Here is a 24,131-nt window from a genome sequence, read left to right on the forward strand (position 1 = left end):
ATGCCCTCCCCCCATACAGCTCTATGGGAGAGGCGGGGAGGCACGAAAGCTGCACATGTACCATATTTAAATATAATGATAAAATAATGTGACCTTGGATTAACGTAGATAAAATGTAGAAGACTTTAAGATTACCCTCCAAGCACGGTCAATGACTGTCCGAATTAACAAACCTGGATCGAAATGCACCTCCACTATGGCCCTGATAGAGTTGCTTGGTCCCAGGTCCCGCACACGTATACTTCTGAAGTCCCTCTTCACCTCTGAATTTCTGAGAAGATTATCCAACTAGAGAAATGAGACAGGAGCATCATTAACTGAACAGAAAGACAGATATATGTGAATGCATTATATTGTCACTTGACGTGAGAAAAGTCTGATGGATTCAAGATGCTGCCAAATATGAGAATGAGAATACAGGAGTAGTAGTTCTAGAAGGAGTGGAATATCCTGACTTCTTTAGCTTTCACAAATAGTTATGTTCTTTCAATGACCTGTGCTCAGGGAGCAGAATGACTAGTAGGACATTTTCAGAAGCTGCTATCATTTCCATAAAAATGCTCGCTGCCTCCCTGCTATGGGAACACGAAATAAATTGAATACAATCTAGTTCTCTCTCCTTTGGCACTGAGAAAATTGCAAAAAAATACCCCCAAAATAAGTCAGGCATTAACTAATGTGCCATTTCTCTTGCCATCATTCTTTGATGTTCACAACAGTATTCAAAGAAAGCGGCAAGGTAGAGATGGCAGACATTTTGTTTGACTGAAAATGACAATTTCTTTAGTTTAGAATAAAGACAAGAAAATTGCAGCCAGAACTACATCTGTATATTCCTCAGGTATTAGCTATCCATAATTACAGACCCTAAGGCTACTTTACTTCCTGACAAATGCACCATATAGAGTTACGAGAGTTCTAGAGCATGGGGTGACCAAAATAAAGTGAGATGTGACACATACTGCTTAGGGGTTCCTTTAATCAATCAGCCAAGAGGGTGCTTAAAGGGGTATTCCGGGCAAAAACATTTTATCCCCTATCCAAAAGGATAGGGGATAAGATGTCTGATCGCGGGGGGCCCAAGCGATCTCCCTGAAGCCCCCGCATTCTATGCGGGTGCTGAATCTCCAGTTTCGGAAACATCCGGGTTTCCGGGACTGGCGACGTGACGTCACGCCACGCCCCTCCATTCATGTCTATGGGAGGGCTCGTGACGGCCGTCACGAGCCCTCCCATAGACATGAATGGAGGGGGCGTGGTGTGACATCACGTCCCCAGTCCCGAAACCCGGAGGTTTCCGAAACTGGAGATTCAGCACCCGCATAGAATGCGGGGGCTTCAGGGAGATTACGGGGGTCTCAGCAGCGGGCCCCCCCCCCCCCACAATCAGACATCTTATCTCCTATCCTTTGGATAGGGGATAAAATGTTTTTGCCCGGAATACCCATTTAAAGGGTTTTCTTATCAGAGAGAACTATTACTAGAATGCAGCCTCTAGGATGATTATCTGATCCCCTAGCTAAACATTATGGGGTTTTGCTCCCAGGACTTCTGGAAAACATCTGATTTTGCCAGGTAAAGCCACTACCAGCTTGGCAGTGCCCATTGCAGGGGGCTTGTAACATTACATGGAGGCCATTCACCTACTGGATGAGGAGCCTTTAATTTTTCAGGATTTTGGTATAAGACCTCGTCCACATCCCTGAATCAAAGTGCAAATTCAGCGTATCCATTCTCATGAATCTGCCGCTTTTTTCAGAGTTGTGCAGAATTTTTCAATTCCACACCAAATTGTAGCTGAATTTGTGCAGTGTTGCTGTAGAAATTCTGCTGGGGAAATTCGGCGCAGAATTTACAACTGATTTTGCAAATAGATGCCAATACACGTCCCATTGACTTCTATTGGATTCTGCTGCCGAATTCCACCCCAAGAATGAACATGTTCAGTCTTCCATTTCACTGCGGAAATTCTGCAGTGCGCACAGAGCAGCAGAATCCCATTAAAAACAACAGGGCACTGTTGCAAGTGGAATTCCGCAGCTGAAATTCAGCTTTGATTCAGTAGTTTGGACAAGCCCTGGCTCAAAGGCTCGCTACCTTATATTTACGCTAGTAAGAAGCTTCATGTTAATGTAGTCCTGTCAGTTATTCATGGAAGTATCCATCCCCTAAATGGAATCCATCAGTTTTCTGCTTATATCTATGAGGCACAATTCATATGCATGAGGCACCAGTCTAGTTCGTATTCTCATTAGCCGACACAGAAGCTGCTTCCACTGCTTAGAATTGACGGGTGCGCTTTAAATTTCATATCTCAAAGTGATACTGAAATTAACGTTAGAAATACCGAAAGGGCATTGCATTTCTTTGAGATTAGCAGAATGCCCTATTATCACAATAGTTAGTAGTTCACCTCCCGTTCCTTTTCTTAGACTCATTTAGAAATGCATGAGACATTTAATCCACAAATGGAATCTGGCTGCTGACAGCTGCAGAGTACGAGGAGAGACACCAGAGTGACCCTGCCGGTGCTGTCTGCTCAATAGACTTAGCTGCCTCGCATGCCATCCATCCCAATAAATTTTATGTACAATAAATTGATTTGGATATACATAAAAGAGGAATCTGATAAAAAGCTAACGACAGATGAACCAGCCTCTTCTAGTCTAAGGGAAAATAAATGGCACAGTCATTGTGCTCCAGCAGATTTATGAATGTTAAGGTCATTTTCATGTGTAAGATAAAATCACATTACTTGACAAGAGCCCAGAATTGGGTTGCATAGGAACATGGCACTTTTGCTGTTCCGAGATGCCAAATGCCCTTTAAGTCAATCACTTGGTAGATACAAGAGATATGCTGAAAATGAAACAATTAAGATGTAAACTAGAGCAACACTGGCCTAATGAATACATTTCATATTCATTAATTCTCTAGTTATGCTGGTTTCTGTGGAAACTAAATATTAATACACATAAAAGGGAAAAATGACAATTCTAGATGATCCTTTAATAAACTTCCTTCTGTCTTACAATATGGAACACACAGTTTTATGCACTGATCAGCCATAACATGAAAGCCACCTTCCTAATATTGTGTATACCCCTTCATGCCTGTAAATCAGCCCAATACCAGGGAGGCCTGGATTACACAAGACCTCTGAAGTGTCCTGTGGTGTCTGACACCAAGATCATTTAAGCCCTGTAAATTTTGAGGTGCGGTCTCAATGGATAGTACTGTACTTGTCTTTTCAGCACATCCTATAGATGCTCGATCAAATGGAGAACTGGGGACTTTGAAGGCCAAGTCAACACCTTTAACTCTTTGACATGTTCTTCAACCCATTCCTGGAAAGATTATTCAGTGTGTCTGGGATATTATCCAGCTGGATGAGGCCACACGGAATACTGCTCACTTAAAGGGTGTCCTTTGTCTACCAAAATGCTTACATACATGGTACATGTCAATGTAACATCAATATGAATGCCAGGACTATTGTTTAGGGGAAGAGGTGGGAACATGTTTTTCTTCATGGTGACAGTGTGGGGAATATTTATTCAGGGGAAGCTATGTTGCATTATCATTTTCAGGGGCACCATGTGTAAATGGGCTGCAGAACCAAGCAGCAGAAGACATCTGGGCAGCAAGCTCTTCAGTGGCATGTCATGGCTGAAAGAAGTCCTCATAGCAGTCTGGGCTGGATGTAGATGATAAAAGAGAAGAATCACTCCAATCAGAGTAACATCGCCTGTGAGTGTATATAGGCTATGAGCTTGGTTCTGGTACTGTATTTGTATAATGAGATGGATTCTGATGCTGTACATAAGTAATGAGCTTAGTTCTGGTGCTATATTTAGGTTACAATCTTGGCTCTAGTGCTGTATTGCTATGAACTCTGTTCTAGCCCCATATATATATATATATATATATATATATATATATATACACACATATATATATATATATATATATATATGCAAATCAAACAATGTTGCAGAATCTTGTCTACAAGATACTGCAAATTCTTTTGATTTGCATCTGCATTACTGGACTAATACAGCTACTCAAATTTACTACATATATATATATATATATATATATATATGTGTGTGTGTGAGTGTGCACCTATGTTCTAAACTTAATGTATTATTAAATATAACTGTTGAGAGACATAAAGATGCTTAGCACTTTCATCTACCATGAAGAATAGTATCTGTTAAATAAAGCACATTGAGAATACTTATATGAGGTACATGGTGGGTTTATATACTACTAATGCGAGACACGAGGCTATGACTGATTGGTTTATAAGGGGGTGTGAGAAGGTGAAGGGCATTATGGTTGATGGTTGGTATGTGTCACCAAGGCTCCTGGCCTTGGTGAAGTAAGAGCCGTTAATTGTCCAGTGTCTGTGCTGCGATGTAGACTGACACTGTTGCTGTAGTATGGCTGGAAAGCCAATCCGGGACGGCTTTTACTGGGAATGGTCAAAAGTTGGGTGGGGGCCATTCCCCACAATCCAGGCCGCCTTTTGTTGGCCTTAAAGGCAGCCTGCTCCACCAGCTGAGGGGGATTTGCATGTTGCAGCTCACACTGCCAGAGAGCTGGGTTTTGAGATCTTCCTTGTGGAGTGTAGAAGCTGGTCAGCAGACTACCTGGAGGCTTGGAAAAGACTTGCTTGATGCCACATGGCATGGATTCAGGTGTGAACAAACACCTAAGGAACGCAAGTGAACTTTTGTTACTTTTTCTTTGATCTACATTTAAAGGAGAACTCCAGAATATAAAAATTGTCCTCCATACTGCAGGCAGAAAAAAATAAAGATGTACATACTTTCCTTCACTCCCCCCGAGGCCTCCGGTAACCGGCTCCGGTCTCTGCCACAATCCTCTTCCTGGTTGCTGGTGGTTGGTGAGTCATACTGCGCTCAGCCAATCACCGGCCGCAGTGAAGTCCCGACTCGGTCGGTGATAGGCGGGCTGAGTGGCAGTGTGAGAACGCTTCAAGACACAAAATTCTTCACTACACCGGCACCTGCTGCCGGGGCTAAAAACATCACACTCAGCCTATCACCGGCCGAGCCGGGACTTTGCTGCGGCCGGTGATTGGCTGAGCACAGTATGACTCGCTGACCACTGGCAACCAGGAAGAGGATCTCGGCGGAGACCGGAGTGGGTTACCGGAGGCCCCGGTGAAGCGAAGGAAGGTATGTACATCTTTATTTTTTTTACTGCTGGCAGTATGGGGGACAATTTTTATATTCTGTTTAAGACTGTTTGTTGTTTGCCAAGTGTGAATAAAACACTGAACTTTGATTTGAAAAGTCCTGTTTCCGTGCCTCTATACTGTAACCGCACCTGTCTGCAAGAGCGAGTCATCACAGGGGTTAAAATAGAATGCTGCACACTACAGGGTTATTTGGATAGGAGTGAAGTGTCGTTTATTACTTTACAGCAATAGCAGCTAACAGTTTGTTGTTTTTTTTTTATGAAATCGGAATACCACTTTAACTTTCACACTGGCCAACAATACATTACATTTTCTATTCCTGTGTGGAATAGAGATGCACCTTTTGTCCTGTTTTGCACCTTATTATGATTTTTTCCTACACATGTCTAAATCTTGGCCAAGCATAAACCATACCTCCTTTTTACTTGAGCTTAACAAATGGATGTGCATGGTACAAATGGTTCATAAATATGTTACTCAGAAGATTAGACATTACTCGGGCTCAAAATTCACCTAAAGTGCGCAAGAAATTTCAGACGTGGGCCAATGTTTTGTCTACTGAATAACAAGCCATGCCGGTGTCTTCTAAGGGCACTGGTTATAGACCAGTAATTGACTTCTCTGCTGCACACATTGGACTATCGGAGCATGACAGGACCAAATGTGAGGGAAAATCTGAAGAAATGATGAACTCTTTCACTCTCCGTTGATCATTAGAGTAAGGCGGGAGCCCCCCAACCCCCAGCAGAACACAGGACTGTATGGGCAGAATCTATGGGTATTTGAGCATATTCCGATAGAATTTCAGTGCCTGTCAGCTCTGTTCCCCCATCCGGCACAGAGTGCATGTTCCATCTCCTGTTTTCATCTTCCTCTTTCTAGTAGGGGTAACTAAAACTGGGAATCAATGCTGATTCTCTCTGGAAATGATAACATTCTACAGTATAACACAAGTTTAGAAAGGGCCATAGCAAAGGATGCTCTGAAAACAGCAAAAGATATGGGAGTAGAAAGAACAAGATGAAGAAACGGCTCTGACAATGGCGCCATCAGTTTTCTGTTTGATACATAGTAACATAGTAACATAGTTCATAAGGTTGAAAAAAGACCAGAGTCCATCAAGTTCAACCTATAATAAATTAACAGAAATTTTGTGACGGCTTGTGATTAGAGATGAGCGAATTTACAGTAAATTCGATTTGTCACGAACTTCTCGGCTCGGCAGTTGATGACTTATCCTGCATAAATTAGTTCAGCTTTCTGGTGCTCCGGTGGGCTGGAAAAGGTGGATACATTCCTAGGAAAGAGTCTCCTAGGACTGTATCCACCTTTTCCAGCCCACGGGAGCACCTGAAAGCTGAACTAATTTATGCAGGAAAAGTCATCAACTGCCGAGCCGAGAAGTTCGTGACAAATCGAATTTACTGTAAATTCGCTCATCTCTACTTGTGATGTTTCCCAACCAGTGTGTCTCCAGCTGTTGCAAAACTACAATTCTTATTATTCCCAGACAGCCAACGGCTGCAGGCACACTGGTTGGGAAAAAGTTTAAGGGGTACTCATAAAAACATATTTTTTTTAATCAACTGATGACAGAAAGTTAAACAGATTTGTAAATGACTTCTATTAAAAAAGTTCCTGACATGGAAAGAAGTGTCAGCAGAGAGCACTGTGGTCAGACAGAAAATAAATTCAAAAAGAAAAGAACTTCCTGTGGAGCATACAGCAGCTGATAAGTACTGGAAGGATTAAGATTTTTTAACCCTTAAGGACTGAGGGTTTTTCCGTTTTTACACTTTTGTTTTTTCCTCCTTACCTTTAAGAAATCATAATTCTTTCAATTTTGCACTTAAAAATCCATATGATGGTTTATTTTTTGTGCCACCAATTCTACTTTGTAATGACATCAGTCATTTTACCCAAAAATCTATGGCGAAATGGAGAAAAAAAATCATTGTGCGACAAAATTGAAGAAAAAATGCCATTTTGTAACTTTTGGGGTTTCCGTTTCTACACAGTAAATTTTTCAGTCAAAAAGGACACCCTCTCTTCATTCTGTATGGAGGAGATTTGTCAAAACCTGTCCAGAGGAACAGTTGCTGAGTTGCCCATAGCAACCAATCAAATCACTTCTTTAATTTTTAAAAATGCCTGTGAAAAATGAATGAAGCGATCTGATTGGTTACTATGGGCAACACAGCAACTTTTCCTCTGGACAGGTTTTGATAAATCTCCCCCTATGTCCATACAATTAAAACAATACCCTACTCATAAAGTTTTGATTTTGTTGTGATTCTGAAAAAAATCATAACTACATGCATGAAAATGTATATGTTTAACCCCTTAAGGACGCAGCCCTTTTTCACCTTAAGGACTGAGCCCTTTTTCGCAATTCTGACCACCGTCGCTTTATGAATTAATAACGCGAAAACACTTTTACCAAATATTCTGATTCTGAGATTGTTTTCTCGTGACATATTCTACTTTATTTTGGTGGTAAATTTTCGGCGTTACTTGCATCCTTTTTTGGTGAAAAATCCCCAAATTTCATGAAAATTTCGAAAAATTTGCATTTTTCTAACTTTGAAGCTCTCTAATTGTAAGGAAAATGGATATTCACAATAAATGTTATTTTTCTTCACAAATACAATATGTCCACTTTATGTTGGCATCATAAAATGGACATACTTTTGCTTTTTGAAAGAATTAGAGGGATTCAAAGTAGAGCAGCAATTTTCAAAAAATTCATGAAAATTGCTAAATCTGAAGGGACAGATGTTACAGAACTACAACTCCCAGCATGCCTGGGCAGTCCAGGCATGCTGAAAGTTGTAGTTTGGCAACATCTGGAGGGCTACCGTTTGGGCACCACTGTAACAGTGGTCTCCAAACTGTGAACCTTCAGATGTTGCAAAACTACAACTCCCAGCATGCCCAGACAGCCTTTGGCTGTCGGGGCATGCTGGGAGTTACAGTTTGGCCTTCCTAGTGGCTGCCACAGTAAAGATCGTTTTACTTTCACTTTCAATCCCCCCCCCCCCACCGTCGATTCCCTACTTTAGCAAGTATCCCTCAGTCTCCAGCGAAGATCCCGGGTCCCCAGACATCTTTTCCTGCAGGTACGGCCTCCATCTTCTTCCCACGATCCCCTCGACATCCAGGGGCAGGCAGAATGGGGGTTGCCATGGCGACCCCCTGTCCTGCGCTGCCATTGGTCAGAACTCCTATCCCTTAGGCTGATGGGGGCTTCGCAAACAACTCCGATCAGCCCTATTTTCCGGGTGATCGGGTCACCAGAGACCCGATCAGCCCGGAATTGGAGAAAATCGCATGTCTGAATTGACATGCGATTTTCTCCGATCGCCGACATGGGGGGTCTCAGGACCCCCCTGGGCGATGTGCCGGGATGCCTGCTGAATTATTTCAGCAGGCATCCCAATCCGATCCCCAACCGGCTAGCGACGGGGACCAGAATTCCCACGGGCATATCCATATGCCCTCAGTCCTTAAGAACTCGGGATGCAGGGCGTATGCATACGCCCTGTGTCCTGAACAGGTTAAAATTGTCATCTCCTGACCCCTATATATATTTTTTTTTCTGCAAATGGGGCAGTATGAGGGCTCATTTTTTGTGTCGTGATCTGAAGTTTTTATTGCTACCATATCTGTATTGATCGGACATTTTGATTTTTATTCATTTTTTCATGATATATAAAGTGACCAAAAATACGCTATTTTGGACTTTGGAATTTTTTTTGTGTGTATGCCATTGACCATGAGGTTTAATTAGTGATATATTTTTATAATTCGGCAAAATGTTTATTTTTATTTACACAGTATTTTTTTTATGGGAAAAGGGGGGGGTGATTCAAACTTTTATTAGGGAAGGGATTAAATTACCTTAATTTTTTTTTTTCCACTTTTTTTTTGCAGAGTTATAGCTCCCATAGGCGGCTATAACACTGCACACACTGATCTTTTACATCATTCTTTGTTATCTCATAGGATTCGATTCTGCCGCTTGACTGCTCATTCCTGGATCTCAGGCACTGAGCAGTCATTTGGCGATTGGCGAAGCAGAGGGCAGGTAAGGACCCTCCTTGTGTCTGCCAGCTGTTCGGGATGCCGCAATTTCGCTGTGGCAGTCCCGAGCTGAGCTAACCGGGAGTAGTCTACTTTCACTTTAGACGCAGCGATCAGCTTTGAACGCCGCGACTAAAGGGTTAATAGTACTATTAACAATGGCCGGGCCCGACCCGCTATGAAGCGTTATAGAAACGAAGCGGACTCAGGGCGTACAGGTATGCCCTGCGTCCTTAAGGAGTTAACAGAAGTCATTTACAAATCTGTTTAACTTTCTGTCATCAGTTGATTTAAAATAAAATAAAAATTCAGTGGAGTACCGCCATCACAGTATTTATGGGACTTGCTGGGAGTTGTAGTTTTGCAACAGCTGTGGGCACACTGGTTGGGAAACACTGAATAAAGCCATCACAATATTTCTGGGAGTTGTAGTTTTGCAACAGCTGGAGGCACACTGCTTGGGAAACACTGGCTTCACTCCTCTTGTATCTTAGCAAAGTGAGGATGTAAACCCTATAAAGATCAAGGCAGCATACTAAGGTAAATTGCCACAAGTGATGTCTTGCAAGACTACAATTCCCAGCATGGCTGTCTGGGCATGCTGGGAGTTGTAGTTTGACTACAGCTGCAGGCATGCTGGTTGGGAAACACTGAGATAAGCCATCACAATATTTCTGGGAGTTGTAGTTTTGCAACAGCTGGAGGCCCACTAGTTGGGAAACACTGAGTTAACTCCTTGTGTATCATAACAAAGTGAGAATGATTTTTACACATCATTCAGCCCAACCCAGCTGCTTGGTCCTGGCTGGAACAGCGATTGCACAATAGCCACTTAAAGGATGTTAAAGGACAACTGCAGCGGTATGACACTTATCCCCTATCCACAGGATAGGGGATAAGTGTTTGATTGTGGGGGGTCCGACCCCTGGGACCCCCGGAGATCTCCCTAACGGGGCGCCGCCATTAGCGCTCATAGTGAGCGCTAAGGCGCGTAGCGTTGACCTAGAGGTCGACGGTGACGCCCCGTCTCCTCCCCGTCCCCATACAGTTCTATGGGGGATGCGGGGAGGCACGAATGCTGCCTCCCCGCCTCTCCCATAGAGATGTATGGAGGAGGCGTGCTGGCTGCAACGTCATGCTGCGGCAGGCACGCCCCCTGCACAGGACAGCCGCGGCTCCGTACAGGAGATCACAGGGGGTCCCAGCGGTCGGACCTCCCGCGATCAAACACTTATCCCCTATCCTGTGGATAGGGGATAAGTGTTAATCACCCTGCAGATGTCCTTTAAAAATCAGTTCATAGACTGTGTGTCTAGGACAGTGGTCTTCAAACTGTGGCCCTCCAGATGTTTCAAAACTACAATTCCCAGCATGCCCGGACAGCCAACGGCTGTCCGGGCATGCTGGGAGTTGTAGTTTTGCAACATCTGGAGGGCCACAGTTTGAAGACTGCTGGTCTAGGACATCATGCCCAGAAAACACCCACTGGGTGTCCCCCATAATACTCATCACCACCCTATGCAACTGTTCATGTTTGATCTTGGAATACTTTGCTAGCGCTTAAAGTGTACCTCTCATCAAATTTTTATTTTTATATTTTATAGTTTATTACATATAAAATGATTTACTAATTGGGTTCAATAATTTTTTTTTTTATTATTCTATGTTTTTTATGTGTTTAAACTTTTGACCACTAGGGGTCTCCCTACGAGTCCTATTTTTGTTGATTTCGGACTCACCGCCGGCCTGGCAGCTGAGTCCGAAATCTGATACTGAGCGCTGCTCCCGCCTGTCAAGCAGACAGTCGGGTGCGAGCGCTGTGCGCGCATCCCTTCCAGGCGCGCTCCTGACTCAGCTGGTCAGCAGCGTCTTAGGCTCCTCCCGCAGACAAGGAGAGCCGGCGCTTGCTGGCCCCGAGTCAGTTGAGCGCAGCTCTTCTTCTCCCTGCTCTGCACACCTCCTGTATGCGCGCTCCCGAGAGGGAGCGCAGCATACAAGAAGAAGGGCAGAAGCGGCACGGCAAGGCTTCAGATGATGTCGCGCTTCCCGGGCCCCGCCCACTTCCTCCCTTCTCAGACTCTCCTCTCTGAGCTACTGAAGATGAACATAAATAGGTAATTTTAAGTGTTTTTTTAATAAAAAAAAACGCTAGGATAGATAGAGTTAGTGACAGGGACAGATGGGGAGGGGGATTAGGGAAAGTTGAGTTGATAATAGGTGCTCTTTAAGGTAAACCTTTGCAATAAACAGATCTCCGTTGTATTACATTGTATTGTAATGCTGGATAATGCACTAATACTAGATATATTACTATATATATATATATATATATATATATATATATAATACTAGATATTTCAGTGTCAATGAAAACTCTTATCATTTAGATAAGTCAGACCAATCTACTAATGAAAAGTACAAAAAAGTGGAATATTTTAGTCAAAAATAATCATGACAGCTGTGAAAGAAAATCAATATTTACTACAAGCAAGTCAAAACTCCAGTTCTCCACCAGTAGGGGGCGCTTCCATCCTATCTCATTATTCTAGCTCTTGCACTTCATACTGTGCACAGGTAGGAAAAAATTAAATCATTGCATCCTTATTATCGTAGTATATGCGTTTCGAGTTGGCACAATGCTCACAGCTTCATCGATTTGCCAAAAGACTTCAAGGTTTTGAAAACAAAGTAAAAGGCCAATCAACAAATAAAGCAAAACCTAACAAAAGTAAAGTGAGCAGATGGGGGATAAGCCTATAGACAAGGCTTGATCTCTATCGTTTGGCATGTACTTCTTAGAAGGGATTCTAAAATATTATCTCAATGACCACACAGCCGAAAAATCTCTTATCTGCTCTTCAGTAGGCGCTGGTGCTTCTTCCTCTGCTATCCGGCACACGCAGCCTTTGTTATCAGTAAAAAAAAAATGAAAAGAGCCGAAATGTACCGGTGGTGTGGAGGAAAAGGAGAAAAGCGAAGAAGGCATCCTTCTGCATCAGATCTAAAAGCCCATACAGCTAATAGAAAAAGTTGCTGTCAACAGACAATGATACATTGTTTCGTAAACCTGTCCTCATAGAGCCGCAATGTATCACATTAGGGATTCCCCATACACAAAACATTGTCAATTAAGTGAAATGAAATGAACCACCTGTTATCAAAGAAGGAAGAAAAAGATCAGTGGGGGGCGCCGTAACTAGCATGTAATAGCCTTGTCTAGGCACAGGAGCATTTTAAATAAATGATAAATAAAAAATGGTAACATTTAACGTGATCTATCAGAGAAATGCAATAATCACGGGGCAACCTGTTATAAAGAAATGGCACGTCAAAGGGGTATTCCATTTTTTTTTTTTTTAACTTTTCAGTATCATGCCCCGATGCACAGTTTTGTCTTAAGTATACAGTGACTCCTCGACCTACGATGGCCCCGACATATGATAATTTCAACATGCGATGGCCTCTCGGAGGCCATCGCATGTTGAAGGCCGCATCAACATACGATGCTTTTTTATGTCAGGGCCATCGCATAAACAGCTATCCGGCAGCTCAGACTGCTTCAGCTGCCGCCGGATAGCCGTTTACGGTTCCCCGTGAGCTCCGGTGATGGTCACTCCCCTGTCCTCGGGGCTCCGGCGCGTCCTCTTCAGGATCCTCTGCATCGTCGGCGTTCATCGTCATCATCACGTCGCTGCGCACGCCGTCCTGTCATCCAATAGGATCGGCGTGCGTAGCGACGTGATGGCGGCGATGGAGAGTGTGGTTGCCGGGGAAGCAGAGGCCTTACCGGAGCTTCGGGGACACCTCGAGGACGCGGCGACAGCGATGGACGGCGACATCCCGGGAAGCGGTGACGAGCGGTGACGGTCCGGAGCGGCGGGGACAGGTGAGTACAACTTTCTCTAACAGTGGTCTACAGCCTGCGGACCTCCAGAAGTTGCAAAACTACAACACCCAGCATGCCCGGACAGCCGTTGGCTGTCCGGGCATGCTGGGTGTTGTAGTTTTGCAACATCTGGAGGTCTGCAGGTTGTAGACCACTGTCCTATACTTCACATTGCACGGATCCCTCAACATATGATGGTTTCAACAAACGATGGTCCGTTTGGAACGGATTACCATCGTATGTTGAGGGACCACTGTATTTACTTGCGTTAACTGTGTGGGGTGGATCGCCCTCTTTTTGTCCTCTCATGGCCCTCCCCAGGTTCAGCATTTCTCTGGTTTGTGTATGACTGTTGTCTCAAGCCTTTCCTGGGATCCTGTTCGGCTCGAGACAACAGCTGCTCACAGGGGCATTGACTTTGTTTCGTCTCTCCAGATCGCCAGACACATATTAAGCCATGTTATACGTACCCCACAGACCAAATTGATAACCAAAGAATCATCAGCCATGGTGCAAAAGTTCAATTTTGGGCACCCCCAACGCCTCCACACAGGCAGGTCCTTACTGACTGATATAGTCACAGGAGAGAAGTCAGCTGCACTTAACGCAGAAATAAGCGTTTCTGACCCGCTATTCTGGAGCTGCAACATATTCAAAACTAGAGCTTCATCTTCACAAATCTCCCGCTATGAAGTGATGTCCTGTGGGACTTCACATCACTTTAGATGTCACATTAGGACATTACTTTTATAAGACTGGAATCACAGGACACACAGAGGTCAACCACAGGGAACCAGCATATAATCCTAAAGGAAAGCATTTCAGTTTATTATTTCGGTATATTACCCCAACCCATTCTTGGAGAACCCCTTTACACCTCAACAGATTGACCCTTGTAGGTGGCAGGTAAATAAACTTACCTATTTTTATTCCAGTTACCTTGTAAATAAATACCTTTTTTCCATCAACCTAACTTGATATACATCCTAAGACTTAAAGGGGTACTCCGCCCCTAGACATCTCATCCCCTATTCAAAGGATATTGGATAAGATTTCTGATCGCGGGGGTCCTGCCGCGAAATTCGCTAAGTGCCGGATAACTGGCGATGCGGGGCGGAAGCTTGTGAGGTCACGGCCCTGTTCATGACATCAAGGCCACACCCCCTCAATACAAGTCTATGGGAGGGACGGCAGTCATGCTCCCTCCCATAGACTTGCATTGAGGGGGCGTGGCCTTGATGTCACAAGTCTCTGGCGCTGCCCCTGATGCTTATTTGTACATATTTAATAATGTATATATTTAATATAATGCATATTAATACTTACCTTGGTAGCGTCGCAGGACCTTCGGTCATGTGACTGTGTTAATTCCTCTATGGTATGTTGGAGGACCTTTGGAGGTCCTTGGGTCACATGTTTACCCATAACCCTTTGTAAAGATGATTGACAGTTGTTATGGACCAGTGAGCTTTAGTCCAGCCCCTGCCCATATAAGGGAACTGTAGCCAATGATCGCTCTCTTGGGTTGCTGCTCTCGTGGATGCCGGACTAGCAGGATGGATCTGCGCAACTTTCAAAGACAAGCTAGGCCAGAAAACCTGCCGGCCTCAGCCTAAACTAAACCGTGAGTTAAAATCTCAATCCCCGCTAAAGCTAGTGTGATTACTGGACCGAATCTAAACCCCTAAATCCAGTGGATCACCGCAACAAATACCTTCCTAAGCTCAATAGACTCACAAGGTCCCAACCACTGTCAATCTCTGAGTGACTTTGCCTGTATAGAGACTGTTCCGATTATGAAACTTGCACAAAATCTTCAGTAAAAGTTCCAACTGTTTTCAGCAAACTCTCCGGTTGTGGACATTCAATTATTCCATACCTCCCTATTGCTCTTGGGAAGGGTGGCGGTAGGACAAGCATTGCAGAGGAGCCCTCACCCTGGCATCACGAATAGAAAGGGTTAAGAAAGCATCCTTTAGTAACCGCACAGCTACACCCCATATACCCTACACCCCCAGGCTATCACATAGCCATGCTGGTTTCCCACCTGCACAGTTTATTCCATTGTTCTGCTCCTATATTGGAACGGGTAAAACAAAACAGCAACATTTACTTTTGTGAGGTCCAATAGATTACTGGAATGGTCTCCGGTATTTTTGAGCTTATTTGTCCAGAATTTTTGGCTGAACCTGCAATGGAGGCCCCCAATGTGTGAACCCTCGTGTATACCATTATTGAGTCCTAATTTTCTGTTCCCTCCTCATAAACTAATAGTCTATATAGGTGACTGTTCCATGCTATGTGCCTATTACGTTCAGTTTTTAACATGACTCAATTACGGGCACTGCACCCTCCTACGTTAAAGTAAATATATGGAATACATTAAAAACAAATTACTAATAAATTGGTTTCAGATTGGAGGTGTGAAACAGAGGAAGGAAAAAAAAAGGTGAACTTTTGTTTCAAATGTCAGAGTAGCAGAGAAGCAGAATGATTTCACTTTTTGGCACGGCCGCTGCTTTTCAGCTTAACAAGGTGTTAATTAAATTATGCCCTTTGCAATCTGACAAGGTTGTGAGCGAAGAGACTGTTATTCTGGCTTTCGTATTCTAAGCTGTTGGCCTTTTCTTTGCAAACATGGTCCGAGTAGAGTTTAATCAGCATATTAAAACATCTCTAATGTCACTATGAAATCCAGTCCCCCCCATCCGTCCATAAAGCTTATCTGGCTATATGTACAGGGGTGGTCTGCATGAGGCGACCCCTATAACCTCAAACTAGTTATAGGGGTTGTTGAGTGAAACCATCTCCTTTGGGACTGTACTCAATGACCCTTCAGAACCTGCAGAATCTGCTATTATACTCCACATCTGTGAAAAACATTATATTAGGCAATATTCACACAATGGCCCAGATTTCTTATTGAAAATGCACCAGAATTCTGCCACAATTTGTCATGTGATTTAGTTACTTTTTCAACTGTGTCTGACAGGGGCCGGATCTTCCTATTATTGGTAAAGTTTTGTTGCAAAATTCTAGCACAGTTTTAGCAAACTTAAGGTATATTCACACTACGAAATTTCTGAGCGGAGAAATTCTCTGCGGAAATTCTGATGCAGCAGATTTGTTTTGTCTCCAATGAAATTCCTCTGCACGTGCTTGCTGCAGAATTTCCATGACAGAAACTTCTGCCGTGGAAATAAAAATTTTGGCTTAAAGAATAAACACGATGATGATGCAGGTCCACTCTGCCCTAGCGCCAATGGATTTCCGCTGTGGAATATCCTTATAGTTTATCTTAACTTGCTTGCAATTTCCTAATGTTTAAAGGGGTTCTCCTCTGCCCTGTCTTCCGGAGCTCCGCTCGCAGCGTGCGTAAGTTTATTACTCCGGACGCTGTGTGCAGGCTTCCGTGTTCGAGGCCGCCCCCTTGTGACCTCACGTCCGCCCCCTCGTGACGTCACGCTAGCCCCCTCAACGAAAGTCTATGGGAAGGGGGCGGTACCGCTGTCACGTCCCTTTCCCATAGACTCGTTGAGGGGGCGGGCATGACATCACGAGGGGGCGGACATGACGTCGCGAGGGGGCGGCCTCGAACACGGAAGCCCGCACACAGTGTCCGGAGTAATAAACTTACGCACGCTGCGAGCGGCGCTCCGGAAGACAGGGCAGAGGAGAACCCCTTTAAATGTGTTTACACACAAAAATACAAGACAAAAACAACATTATTTGAGCATAAACCTTAATGTACAAAGTATGCGACTTTTTTTTTTTTTGCTATAGCCATAATAATTAGGGCTGTAATAAAAAAATACACATGAACTGTCAAGAGACAAAAAAAATTATATAAAAACTACACATTTTGAGGTGTCAAATGGCCATTTTACACATCAAAATTCAAAAAAAAAAAAAAAAAAAAAGAAAGATGTGTGAACAATGCCAGAGTAACCATGTAATATTTGGCTGTACCAAGACCACCATAGTAAGAGCTGCACAAAGTTAGTAAAAATTCATACAGCAAACTTGATTAAAGTACTGTGAAATTACAATGGCAATATGTCAAACAGTACATTAGATATATATTCAGTAATATTAGTGCATAATAACATTGTCATACTATAGAAAGGCACAGTAAAACACCCAGAAACATCAATATTCAAAGGAATTCTCGGTAATGCTCAGCAGCACCTTGTCAGTCGTCCCTGCCAGCAGCCGGTTAGAAGCTAATTGGATATACCCATATAATATGCCTGAGTGAAAATTACTGTCTGCCTGACTACTAATCCCGCTTTGAAGTTTTAGATTATGGAGTCTACGCTTCTATGGCGGTCACACTGTGTGGAATTTTCCATTTCTCTAAAAAATTAAAACTGAATGTTTATGGAAAGGCAATTGGCCCTACAAAAACTGCAGGGTCCTGAGTCTGCTTTTGGAATGGAGTGGTGGTTGTGTGTGTCAAAGCCCTATGATCATACACTTTTTCCCTATTTTGTAGGTATTAGGTAAGTTTGCTCCCTATTATCACAGATAGGATTACAATAAAATGTGACATCAGTATGTAGATAAGATGGGATCAGGTCATTCACAATAGGTGATGGTCAGAGAGCCCACTTTTTATATCCTTGTACAATAGCCTTAGGTCACAGGCCATGCCTAGACAATTCTCCCATAGAAGTCAATAGGGTCAGATCCAATCTATTGTTTCCTATGTCTATAGGGCTTGCTGTAAAGCATATGTCTAGTGCTGTACAGAAGGCTCATGCAAGACAGCTGACCCCATAGTAATGTATAACAAATAACGTAGAAGATGTTACCTGGAGAGAGAACACTTACTGCATTTTCAATGCTCCTGGCTGTCTCGCCAAATAGCTCTGACTTGTAATCTGACATCTCTGGGGTGTAGAAGACCTCTTGACCCTCCAGCTCCTCAACGATGAGAACGCCTTCAAAAGTTTTTGTTTCTGGGGAAATAAGAGGAGGATACATATACAAGTTAATAGGGCAATGCAATGTTAGTACCCAGCTTTAAGATATTGCCTACTGCTTTTCCCTAGGCCCATCTGATAGGTGAGAAGTTTTATGGCCAGTGTCTGGTACAGGGTTAGTAGCATGACACGCGGCTGAACTATGGAAGGTTAGTAATTGATTTATTGTGGGGATGTGTATGTAGCGCCATCCTGTGATTGAAGAGGGCAAGTAACATGTCACTTTACCAGTCAGGGTAACTTCCCTTGAGAAGCGGCTTAATGCGAAGCCTGTACTAGTTGGGCAATAAAAAAAACAAGAATAGGTTGTTAACAGGAAGACAAAAGTAAGAAAGATTAGACAAGTGCACTTAAAAGGGATCTCCATGTGGTTTGTTTTATATGTTGATACTAGAGATGAGCGAACTTACAGTAAATTCGATTCGTCACAAACTTCTCGGCTCGGCGGTTGCTGACTTTTTCTGCATAAATTAGTTCAGCTTTCAGGTGCTCCCGTGGGCTGGAAAAGGTGGATACAGTCCTAGGAGACTCTTTCCTAGGACTGTATCCACCTTTTCCAGTCCACCGGAGCACCAGAAAGCTGAACTAATTTATACAGGAAAAGTCAGCAACCGCTGAGCTGAGAAGTTCGTGACGAATCGAATTTACTGTAAATTCGCTCATCTCTCGTTGATACATTCAATATGTTTTTTTTCAAATCCTTCAATGATCTTCTTAATTGGATACTATACATAAAAACTGGCATATTTAATTGATCAATCATTGAGTACAGCTGTAAGGTGGGCAGTATTTCTTATAATGTACATTAGTTTATCCTGTAGATAGTGAGGACACTATGGAACCATTAAAGAAAGGATCCAAGCTCAGGTGAGTGAATACTGTATATACTCGAGTATAAGCCAACCCGAATATAAGCCTAGGCCTCTAATTTCACCCCAAAAACCCAGGAAAAGTTATTGACTCAACTATAAGCCTAGGGTGGGAAATACATCATCCCCCCATGTAATCATCCAGACCCCCGTCATCATCCCCCCCCCCTTCATCATCACCGCCTGTCAATCCGTTTATCAGTGGTCTTCAACCTGCGGACCTCCAGATGTTGCAAAACTACAACTCCCAGCAGCAGTTCAAGACCACTGCGGCCTTCGTCATCATCCAGCCCCCCCTTTTGTTTTGTACTCACCTCCCCTCGGCGGGAAGGAAGGGTGAGCTGGTCCGGGCCATTTATGCTGCAGGGACCGTCCGGTGGGGATGGTTAGCCGTTGCGGGCTGTCCATTTTCAACGGGAGGCCCTTTTCTCCGCGCTTCGGGCCTGCCCCGAACTAGTGACTTTGCCTTGACGACGAAGCACAGGGACATTGCGCATGAACGTCCCTGTGCGTCATTGTCAAGGCAACGTCACTAGGCCGGGGCCGGGCCCGGAGCGGAGAAGAGAGCCTCCGGGTGAAGATGGACAGCCCACAACGACTAATCCTCCCCACCGGATGGTCCCTGCAGCATAGATGGCCCGGACCAGCTCACCCTTCCTTCCCGCCGAGGGGAGGTGAGTACAAAGCAAAGGGGGGGGCTGGATGATGACGAAGGCCGCAGTGGTCTTCAACCTGCGGACCTCTAGAGGTTTCAAAGCTACAACATCCAGCATGCCTGGACAGCCATCGGCTTTGTAGTTTTGAAACCTCTGGAGGTCCGCAGGTTGAAGACCACTGAGAAGGGATTGACAGGTGGAGAGTTCACTCGAGTATAAGCCGAGGGGGGCATTTTCAGCACGAAAAATCGTGCTGAAAAACTCGTACTATGTGCAATGTTAAGCTATGTTTACACACAGTTTTCTGGCTGAAAAAAACTGTCCAATAAACAGCTAAAAAGAAGCACCAATAATGGACCAAAAGCAAACAGTGGTTTAAAGAAACATAGCCTGAAGCGTACAGTAACCTTCTTCTACAAGGAATGAATTATTGAGTAACTAAGCACTCTCCTGGCTTTGGATATAGCTTTGGAACCGGTTTACATTTTTGTTATGGAGATCTTATGTGTTTTTATTATACGTGACTAAGTAGTCCTAAGCCTTGCCAATACAAAGATATGTTTAACCGCAGACTTAAGCTTTATAACCTTACATTATTAAGCTGTATCCCATTTTCTATCATTATACTAAACTAAATCTCAACTCTGGGGAAATGTGCATCTTAATTGTGGACTCTGTAATGGCTTTCATAGGCACACCATAGCAGATTAAAGTGGCCATCAACTCAATAAGTGATAATTGTTTTATCGGTGGATGACTGACCACTGGAGGCCAATGATCATTAGAACAGGAGCCCCATGTCTTCATTCTGAATGTAGTGGTTGTTACTCTATGGTACTGGTAAAGATAGCCAAGCACTATACCTATAGCCAAGAACTATACTATACCCATTTATAAGCTAGAGCCACTAACAAGCTGGGATCAGCAGATCTCCACAGCACCTCTAATAAAGGGTTTGTCTTAAATGACACAATACCTGTAAGCATATTATAGAAAAGAGTGACTCTAACAACTTGATGTCAGGGTTATCCAAAAACTGCTCTGTTGGCAGCTACTAAAAGCTCTGAATATTATCAACTAGTTCATGCAGATAGTAAGATAAAGAGAAATACACCAGCGCTAAATCTGTGAGAGTGCTTATATCCACTGCAGCCTGGTTTTAGAAGGTGGAATCCCCTTTACCACCAATATGTGGGTACTGTGACTTCTATTATTATTATTGATTTATAGTTCCTGCAGATATTTTATGTGCCTTTAGGAGTGTAGAGAACATTTCCCCTAAATGTTGCCACGTAGTAAAAAGTTGCTTATAAACAGCCAATATGACCATAAGGGATTACTCACTTGGACAGTTTGTGCCATCTGTATCAATAGCTGGTGTCTTCCCATCTGAACAACATCCTAGAGGTGTATTGTAGCAGCTGGCCCTTTCCATGACGGGGGTAGTATCAAAGTCTTTTCTCTCTTCACTTTCTTCTTGCTGCTCATCTCCTCCATCAAATCCATCCTCTGTAAAAAAAATAAAAATAAACAAAATTAAAAAAAGGAATATTAGCTGATATAACCATAGCTTATTCTGTGACCTAAAAAAACTAGCCAATACTATGAACTGCTGAAGTAGAGAAAGAAAAAAATGTAAAGAGATAGTTAAAATGCAGTCTTAGCGTAATACAGTTGTACCTGTTCTTGACAGTCCAAACTATATATATATATATATATATATATATATATATATATATATATATAACTCAAACCCTTCAGTTCTACTGAAAAAAATATCCTTACTGGGAGGTCTCTTAAAGGTACTCTACCCCTAGACATCTTATCCCCAATCCAAAGGATAGGGGATAATATGTCTGATCACGGGGGTCCCACCTCTGGGGACCCCCGTGATCTCGGCGGCAGCACACCAGACATCTGGTGCACGGAGCAAACTTCGCTCCATGCTGGATGACTGGCAATGCGGAGGCTCCTGATGTCATGGTCATGCCCAATCGTGACATCACAGCCATGCCCCCTCAATGCAAGTCTATGGGAGGGGGCATGATGGCCATCACGCCCCCTCCCATAGGCTTGCATTGGGGGGCATGGCCGTGATGTCACGAGCGGGGCAGGGCCATGACGTCACGAGCCTCCAGCGTTACACCTGATGCTCTAAATGAAAGCAGCAAGTAGATCGCGGGAGTCCCGCCACTGGGGATAGGGGATAAGATGTCTAGGGACGGAGTACCCCTTTAACAACAGAAAAATATCTATTTCTAAGGTTCTTAAAAATCCCAAAACATTTATATGGAAAACCTTTTCCACATACTTGAAGGTTCATTTCCGCTTATTTCCTGATCTCCACTTGATTCCAAGTCTTCGAACCCACTGCCACTTCCAGATTCGTCGTATGCTTGAGTTGTAGTGGGGCGTCTAGTGGGTACAGTTACTGCGGGTCGTACAGTTGAGGTGCGGACAACATGTGTCTGTGTCACTGGCCTGTGAGTGCTGGTGTAACGTTGGCGAGGGCTTTCAGTCTCTAAAACTAAGGCATGTGAGTCCTTTTTTTGGCCGGGACGTCCACCTCTTGTTGTTGGTGTAGGAAGTGATCGGCCAATAGGTGGTGTTGGGGTCACCGTAGGGGCCAATGTTTGAAGATTAGCAACAGTGATGGTTTCTTATGGAGAAAGGAGAAAAAAAAAGAAATATTCATTTATATATTCATATTTATATTTGTGGTCAACTTTTTTGTTACAATACCATTACCTAGAACAACATAAAGCATAATAAAAATGTTAACCATTATTTCTACAACATAGTCACCATACAGTATTCCATAATACATTACACATGGGAAGCATAAATCAATGACTAACACTAAAATATGTCAAACATTTTACATTGATATAAGGAACCAAAACTCCATGACTCCAAAACTTTCAGGTATAACTGGCATTGTTATCAGGGCAGGATGCACAAAATCGTGATACCTTGGCAGGGTCCTGTGTGCTTTACTGTAATAGTCCGACCTTGTCTGCACGCAATTGTTTTCAGCTGACACCAGTCTCCATAGGTCACTCCATCAGAGCCGCAGACCTACAAACAAGCAACACAGGCATTTGAACAATAATCTCCATTCTGCCTACTGGGACAAAGACGATAAGGGAAAATGCATCAAAAAAGGTCACAGGATTTCAAGTAATAGAATCGGGACCATGAAAGCCCTATTACTAATGCCAAACCACAGTCATGTCTAAAATGATTCACCAGGGGCTTAAGCCACTTGAAAAATTGTTTATTTGGACATGCTATAGTAGAGGAAGGACATCTGTGCATTTATACTATTGTATACTGCCCATTATTGTGACGCCCCTATTGTTTACAGTGCTAAGCAGCTCAATATAGGTGGGGCTAACGGCTCTAATTTTTTTTATGTGTAATTGCCTTTTTTTTTGGCTAGGCAGTGTATATATTTGTGAATATGACATTTAATATGGTAGCCCATACTGTCATGATATATGGATCAGTGAGGAAATGAACATTAAATCCATGCAGTGTTGAGGTCAGCCAGGGAAATAAGCTATTCCTATGATGATACGTGCACAGGCCTGTATGCTCTCTGCACTGGATGTGTCCTCCTTCTGTATGTTTTTCTGAATTGATGTGCTCTCTATGTAGGTCAAGTGTTTTCTTGTTGTCATAATGGGTCTGTGAAGTCGGCAGGCTTCCCCTGTGCGTCCATCTGGGTCCAGCAGTGCATAGCATTTCTAGGCTTAGATAGCCAGACAATGAATGAAGGCACTCATACCCTACGTTTTTGGAAAAAGTTGAAAGTAAACATAGAATTGACTGCTGTGAGTATTTTTAATGTTCGCTTAGTTGAGGGTCAGAGCATAACCTATATAATCCAAGGCATAATAATGTGCCTTACGGCATAATTGGCTTCCCGTAAAGAGCATTCTCTCCATATCTACAGGTAAGGCAGCAGTCATGCCTTCAGAGCTAAAATAGATCTAGACATAAAGGTTCTCAGTTAATGAATCCATTATTCACACACCTATTCACGATTAACAACATAGATGCAAGGAGTATTGCTTTCATCTAGTGTTTCCCAAGCAGGGTTCCCTAGGAGAAAGTGGAAAGAGGACCTGCCATCCTGCTCACAGATGCTTGTCAGAGAAGTCAGTGGTGGGCCAAAATATAGTTCTGGCCAAGAATTACAGAATGCGTTCCCCACAGCAAACTTTTCTGGAAGAGGAAGTAGGGCCCCCTGAAAGTGGTGATTTCTAAAGAAGTCTGCATCTCCTTCTAAGTTTCTTACTGCACAGTGTCAGTCTGTGTCGAGAACTGCAGCCATTGACTTAAATAGAAATTAAAGGTAAGAGTCGGCACTCGCAGTTCCTCGCTGTGCTCGTGGATACAAAGTAACAGTAGATTGGA

General features: G+C 43.4%; 1 protein-coding gene and 1 long non-coding RNA gene across 14 annotated transcripts in view; one reads left to right on the forward strand and one right to left on the reverse strand.

Moving 5' to 3' along the window:
- LOC130293433 (uncharacterized) overlaps window positions 1-24,131 on the forward strand; it is a 182,000-nt gene that overhangs the window by 156,167 nt on the left and 1,702 nt on the right. The gene's annotated exons all lie outside the window — the stretch shown is intronic.
- The window catches only part of AGRN (agrin), a 537,034-nt gene that overhangs the window by 51,505 nt on the left and 461,398 nt on the right, over window positions 1-24,131 (reverse strand). For all 13 annotated transcript variants that reach the window (XM_056542092.1, XM_056542091.1, XM_056542088.1 and 10 more), the window contains 5 exons: window positions 22,682-22,787; window positions 22,021-22,368; window positions 21,054-21,218; window positions 18,033-18,160; window positions 174-288 (listed from right to left, as the gene is read on the reverse strand). In XM_056542092.1, coding sequence (XP_056398067.1) covers window positions 174-288; window positions 18,033-18,160; window positions 21,054-21,218; window positions 22,021-22,368; window positions 22,682-22,787 — 862 coding nt within the window. The remainder of the gene's footprint in view (window positions 1-173; window positions 289-18,032; window positions 18,161-21,053; window positions 21,219-22,020; window positions 22,369-22,681; window positions 22,788-24,131) is intronic.

This window comes from Hyla sarda, chromosome 10 (assembly GCF_029499605.1).
Source record: "Hyla sarda isolate aHylSar1 chromosome 10, aHylSar1.hap1, whole genome shotgun sequence".
NCBI lineage: Eukaryota > Metazoa > Chordata > Amphibia > Anura > Hylidae > Hyla > Hyla sarda.